This window comes from Oncorhynchus mykiss, chromosome 25 (genome assembly GCF_057628025.1).
Source record: "Oncorhynchus mykiss isolate SJ-2025 chromosome 25, ASM5762802v1, whole genome shotgun sequence".
In the NCBI taxonomy this organism is placed as follows: Eukaryota; Metazoa; Chordata; class Actinopteri; order Salmoniformes; family Salmonidae; genus Oncorhynchus; species Oncorhynchus mykiss.
The window spans coordinates 62,987,987-62,993,598 of record NC_143046.1 but is presented as its reverse complement, the minus strand read 5'-3'; the positions used below and the strand labels follow the sequence as shown (position 1 = coordinate 62,993,598).

Below are 5,612 nucleotides of genomic sequence, written 5' to 3'. Positions count from 1 at the left end.
GCATCACATCTGGCCTTGATTGGGAGTCCCATGGGGCGGCGCCAATTGACCCAGCACCGTCTGGGTTTGGCCGGGGTAGGCCGTCATTGTAAATAAGAATTTGTTCTTACTGACTCGCCTAGTTAAATAAAGGTTCAATTAAAAAAATACTTGTTTTTATTACAGACAGACATACTCCTCAGCACCCCCCTCCAGATGATCCTGCAGGTGAAGAAGCAGAATATGTACGTCCTGGACTAGCGTGGTTACACGTGGTCTGCGGTTGTGAGGCTGGTTGGACTTTCTGACAAATTATTTAAATCGACATTGGAGGTAGCATGTGGTAGAGATATGAACATTAAAATCTCTGGCAACAGCTCTGGTGCACATTCCTACAGTCAGCATGTCAATTGCACAATCCCTAAAATCTTGAGACATCTGTGGCATTGTGCTATGTGACAAAACTGCACATTTTAAAGTGGCCTTTAATTGTCCCCCAGCACAAGTTGCACCTGTGTAATGATCATGCTGTTTATCAGCTACTTGATATGCCACACCTGTCAGGTGGATGGATTAGCTTGGCAAAGGAGAAATGCTCACTAACAGGGATTTAAACATTTTGGACACAACATTTGAGAGAAATAAGCTTTTTTTTTGTTTTCTGTAAATTTCTGTGATTTTTTATTTCAGCTCATGAAACATGGGAACAACCCTTTACATGTTGTGTTTATATTTTTGTTCAGTGTATATTTTGCACAAGCTTGGGGATAGTTGAAACTAAACTTCAATCTAGGTAGTTTTCAGTAGCCATGTAGCAGTGTAACTAACAATCTAGTATACACTACTTTTTCTTGCAAAAATTAAATATGGGTGAAGTAGGAAATAATGTCCTTTATTTTTCAGCATCGTCCTGCCTAATAATCACTTGAAACATGTTTAATAGGCAAAATTACACCTTGTTAACATATGACCCCAAAGTGATTTGTTCTTGCAATTTGTGGTCTATTACATTTCAGATTCACATAATTTTCCAAAGTAGTTTGTAAGTAGTAAAGTAAACTTAATTATTACGGGTAGCTTTGGTGTAGCTTAACTTCTAGTGTGAAGTAATTGGCTACCTGCCCTTTACCAAGCTACCTAGTGGTTAGTGTTGGGCCAGGAACCGAAAGGTTGCGTGATTGAATCCGAGCTGACAAGGTAAAAATCTGTTGTTCTGCCCCTGAACAAGGCAGTTAACCCACTGTTCCCCGGTAGGCTGTCATTGTAAATAAGAATTTTGTTCTTAACTGACTTGTCTAATTAAATAAAGGTTTAACAACAAGACTATTTCCAGAGTAGATTCCCCAAAACTGCCTTTATCCCACTGTCACTACACCACCAAATCATTGAGTTTTAGTGTATGTAATTCTTCAGAAAAAGTATGCAATTGCTTTGGTTATAGACATCCATTCAATATACAGATTACAGAAGTGTGCCTAGGTGCTCTATAATTGTGTCTGGATAGGGCCAAATGTCACGTGTGTCCGCTTACTTCAATTCAGCAATTTGACCTTACGGCTAGGGTGATACCTAGTCAGTTGCACAACTGAACACATTCAACCAAAGTGTCTTTTGCTTTTAACCCAATCCCTCTGGTTAAGGTGAGCAATGCTCTGAGAGATTGCACCAGAACCGGTTATCTATTCATTATTGAACTAAAAGAGACAACGGAGGGACCTCCCTGAACGTATACAATATATACACTCCAGATCACCCAGTCTTCCACGCAATTCCCACAACCTAATTTCCAACCAAGGCCACTTTGTATAGAAAAACCACCCATCTTCAGTATAGGTTTCTTCCTTACCAGTTGCTCTTTGGAAGTTAAGGCTCCAATCTCAGTTAAATTCTTTGACATGGATTTGTAGAAAGTGCACAAATTGATGATTGATTGGTGCCAATTAGTTGGTCTTCTAACTTTAGCCAAACTTTCCTTGACATACAGCTTGTTTTGGCAAGTAATAAATATTTTCAAATTGTAAAGTTATAGTATAGTCTGAGATGTGAGAAGAGAACGCACTTGTAGCCAAGCGTGATACTGACATACTGTGGCTCAATTCATAAGTATGGTACCTTGTCAGCCATTGATTTGTCAGTTTATAAAGTTCTTCACCTCAGCCATCCTCTTGGAGCTCTGTGAAGATGTACTGATCGAAGGGTCTTGGAGGTAATTCATGTGGTGCATTCATCCATTTTCAAGAGCTGTGTGGGTATAAAAACTGCCCCTGGTAATCCTATCCCAAGATGAACCTCTCCCACATGGTTTAGGATGACAGAGGCAAAACACGATCAGAGGGGATCAAACATTTATTTACCCTTATTAAAAGTTACAATAAAACCATTAACATCTTTAAAACAATAGCAAAATAAAAGAACCAAAGATATTGGCCAAAACATATTTACAGAGACAAATTGCAGATAAAAAGCACATTTTGTACACAACCCCAACCCCTGCATCATAAACTCTGAAATGTGAATACTACAAGACCCAGAAAGCGCAAATGTGGTTTTAGCCAGAAAATTATCAAAATGCACAAAGACGTCGCCTTTTCCACCTCCCCTGGTTTAATGTATTTTTCCTATACAGCACAAAATACTTGAAATTTGGGGGCAAAACATAGGAATGTAGAATTCAAGAAATGAGTAAGATCATTTGAACGGTTTATGTCCATATAACAGTCATTTTGAGTGAAGGAGACGGTCTGCCCTGCTCCATAACCGCTGTCAACTATTAGATCCCAAGATATAAGAAATGAAAATGTTATAGGGCTGCCACGCTGTTAAAAGGATGCGTCTCCATGAATTGGGAAAATAAGTCAGTATTCCAGATTCGTTCTACATCCAATCCAAAACCTTCCCCACGCGCCAGTTCCAGTAAGTACCATGAGGGGGCACCGTAAGCCAACAGTTTCATCATGAGAGGGCCGGTGAGATTCCAATCAGCAGAGAAATGATAAAGGCAGTGAACTGGTGGCTGAATCAGCAAATGTGATATATCCTTCTTCATTTGTCTTCGTTTGTAGTTTTGTTTATAACGTTAAGAATGTGGCACGAGTCTCATATATACTTTAATCTTGGAAATAACGTTCAAGTAGCCGTGACGGGCACGGTCACTCTGCCTTGGGCTCGGGCTCGGATGCTGCGGGAGTCGTGACCTCTGCAGGGGTGGCAGCCTCCTCGGCGGGGGCTTCCTCTGCTGGAGGGGCTTCCTCTGCTGCTGCGGCCTCGCTTTCTGGGGCCAGAGTGGCCTCCTCCTTGGCGTCTGCCACAGGCTCGGTAGCCGGCGTCTCCTCTTTGGTCTCCTTGGCTGCGTGGCCATTCTCCTCTGGCTTGTCCTCCGCCGTGGGGGAGGCGGCCTCCTTGCCCTCCTCACTATTCTTCTTGGTCTTCCTCAGCGAGATGCCCTTGAACTTGAAGGAGTTCTTCAGGGAGAATTTCTTCTTCTTCTTGGCATCCTTTGCGGCCTCCCCTTCGGCCTTGACCGCATCTCCTTCAGCAGCAGGGGCGGCCTCGATGGCATCGCCAGCACCCATCTCACCCTGTTTGGCTGGCTCGGCTATGCCATTCCCGTCTACGGCAGCTGCATCCCCATCAGGCTTGGCAGAGACATCTCCATTGGTTTTAACATGGCCATTCTCCTGTGGACAACAGCGAGAAACCATTTACACATATGTGGAGAACAATTAAATTATCAAAATAAACTGGTATTGGGGAGAACGTTACAGTGACCATTATAAGCAGCCCATACCTGTATGCAATTGATTCACAAGTATACAGGCAAATGTGGACCAAGGAAATGGCTCGTGGGATAAAAATACAGACTGCCTTTTTCGGGAGCGAATTCAAGTAGATTGTGGTGTATGGCCAACCAAGTATAACAGATTGTCATTGTGGACAATTATTTGACCGGGTCAAATGCACAGCAAAACGCTTCATATGCACAGGTCGTTTGCATTACTCCCATCGACCACGTGGAGGCATAAGTGCTCCGTGACAACAGCAATCCGAATTTTGGAACAAAGGACTCCGATCAAATTAAGAAGCAGATTAGTTGTGCTATTCGTTGCAAAATGTCAATATCGTACATTTGTATATTTCTTGCCATTCGAATAACCCAAACGATCTAAAAATGTATGTTATGTACATTTGTGATATCAAACTTAACTATAATAATTGAATCTCCTATAATCTTTAGGACAAAGAAAATGTAAATTAACCGGAGAATGCACCAACTGGTAGGCGTGCCGCCTCAATGAGACAGTAGACTGGCAATTGCACCCATTTTTACAACCATCAGCTACAGTAGTATTGCGAGTCATCATCCAGATAACGGGCATGCGAGCGGCATGTGCAATTAAACAAGGTTTGACTTTACAATTTAATGTTTTCATCTCTACAAATGAAGGAGTACATCGAAAATAGCACAAAATAGTCCGAGAGGTTTTTAAATATACAACGCCTTGCTGGCCCCGTGCACATTGTTTTCAAGCCTCGAGCAAACTCCATTTGCATCCTGTGCATGTGTTGTTCGGCGAGTGGGCGATCGCTGCCAACTTATAGCGCCAACTCATGAGAGATCTAGTTGAATTAAAACTGATATTTCCATTCATGTGATAATAATTTGAGAATTTTTTGAACAGCCCTGGTGTTACTTTATTAGGCAAAAAGTTCGAGACGAATTTAACAAAGGGGTTTGGTGGTTAACCACCCAGTCATGCACACATTTTTAAACAAAATACCATCGAAACATGAGGTTTTCATCCAAATTTGATTGAGCTAATTAGTAAGTAACGTTACATATAATGTTCACTGGTAGGCGTAAGGTCTCGCAAGTCTGGTAACGTTAACACGTTGCCCATGCAACTCACGCTGGACGAGGGCGTTGGGTGCCAAATGTGGAAGCATGCAACTGGACTTGTCTTACCTGGCCATTTGTTTTAGCGACAGCCGGGTCGGCGACCGCTTTCCCCTCAACAGCTACTCCACCCTTGGACAACTGAGCTCCCATATTTTAGGTTTTCTAAACAAAAAGAAAATCTAAAAGAAAAACCTCGAAGTTTCACGGTTTAAAATCCAGCACAGAGAAAGGTGGATCTTGCCAGATTTTGAAATCCGTGTTTATCCCTTTCCTTACGTTGGAAAGCAACAACAGTTTCCCCGCTTTAGACAACGAACCTCTCGGCTGCTGAACTCAAATTAAAGAACGCTAAGCCTACAAGTGTGAGTATTTCAACCGTGCATCAAAATCGTAGAGGACTCCACCTAGGGGCGTGACTTCACGGACATACCCAATCTGCAACCATGGATTGGAATCCTCTTCCCGCCCCCTTTCAGCTTCAACGATAGTATTTTTTCCTTTACATATGGTCTTAATATGGTGAGAATTGTATCTGTATTTACTGATTTTTCTATTACATAATTTAAAGCCTGAAGACACATTTACAGTCAATGGCTTCTAGGTCGTTTTTGGTTGTTGCTGTGGTTCTGCTCTTTGCAGGCAAGTGCACGCTTTGAGAGAAGGGCGGAGAATCAGAAAATAACTCATGACGGGCAGAGACCCCCGAAAAAAACAAATCCGTTGTGGTCAGATTATG

The 5,612-nt window shown here is 42.3% G+C and overlaps 1 protein-coding gene across 1 annotated transcript; it reads right to left on the bottom strand.

The window, feature by feature from the left end:
- Positions 1–2,312: 2,312 nt before the first annotated feature.
- LOC110505448 (MARCKS-related protein 1-A) lies at positions 2,313–5,310 on the bottom strand. The gene is made up of 2 exons (XM_021584674.3): positions 4,943–5,310; positions 2,313–3,656 (listed from the first exon to the last, which is right to left on the bottom strand). The coding sequence occupies exons 1-2, from the start codon at positions 5,024–5,026 to the stop codon at positions 3,129–3,131; spliced, it is 612 nt and encodes a 203-aa protein (XP_021440349.3). The 5' UTR covers positions 5,027–5,310; the 3' UTR covers positions 2,313–3,128.
- Positions 5,311–5,612: the final 302 nt, after the last annotated feature.

What these genes read in the sequence shown, in the direction of transcription:
- LOC110505448 (XM_021584674.3), bottom strand. Translation starts at nt 5,026, where the DNA reads ATGGGAGCTCAGTTGTCCAAGGGTGGAGTAGCTGTTGAGGGGAAAGCG. An exon ending in TCGCTAAAACAAATGGCCAG is followed by an intron (nt 3,657 to 4,942) that starts GTAAGACAAGTC and finishes TGTTGTCCACAG; the next exon opens with GAGAATGGCCATGTTAAAAC.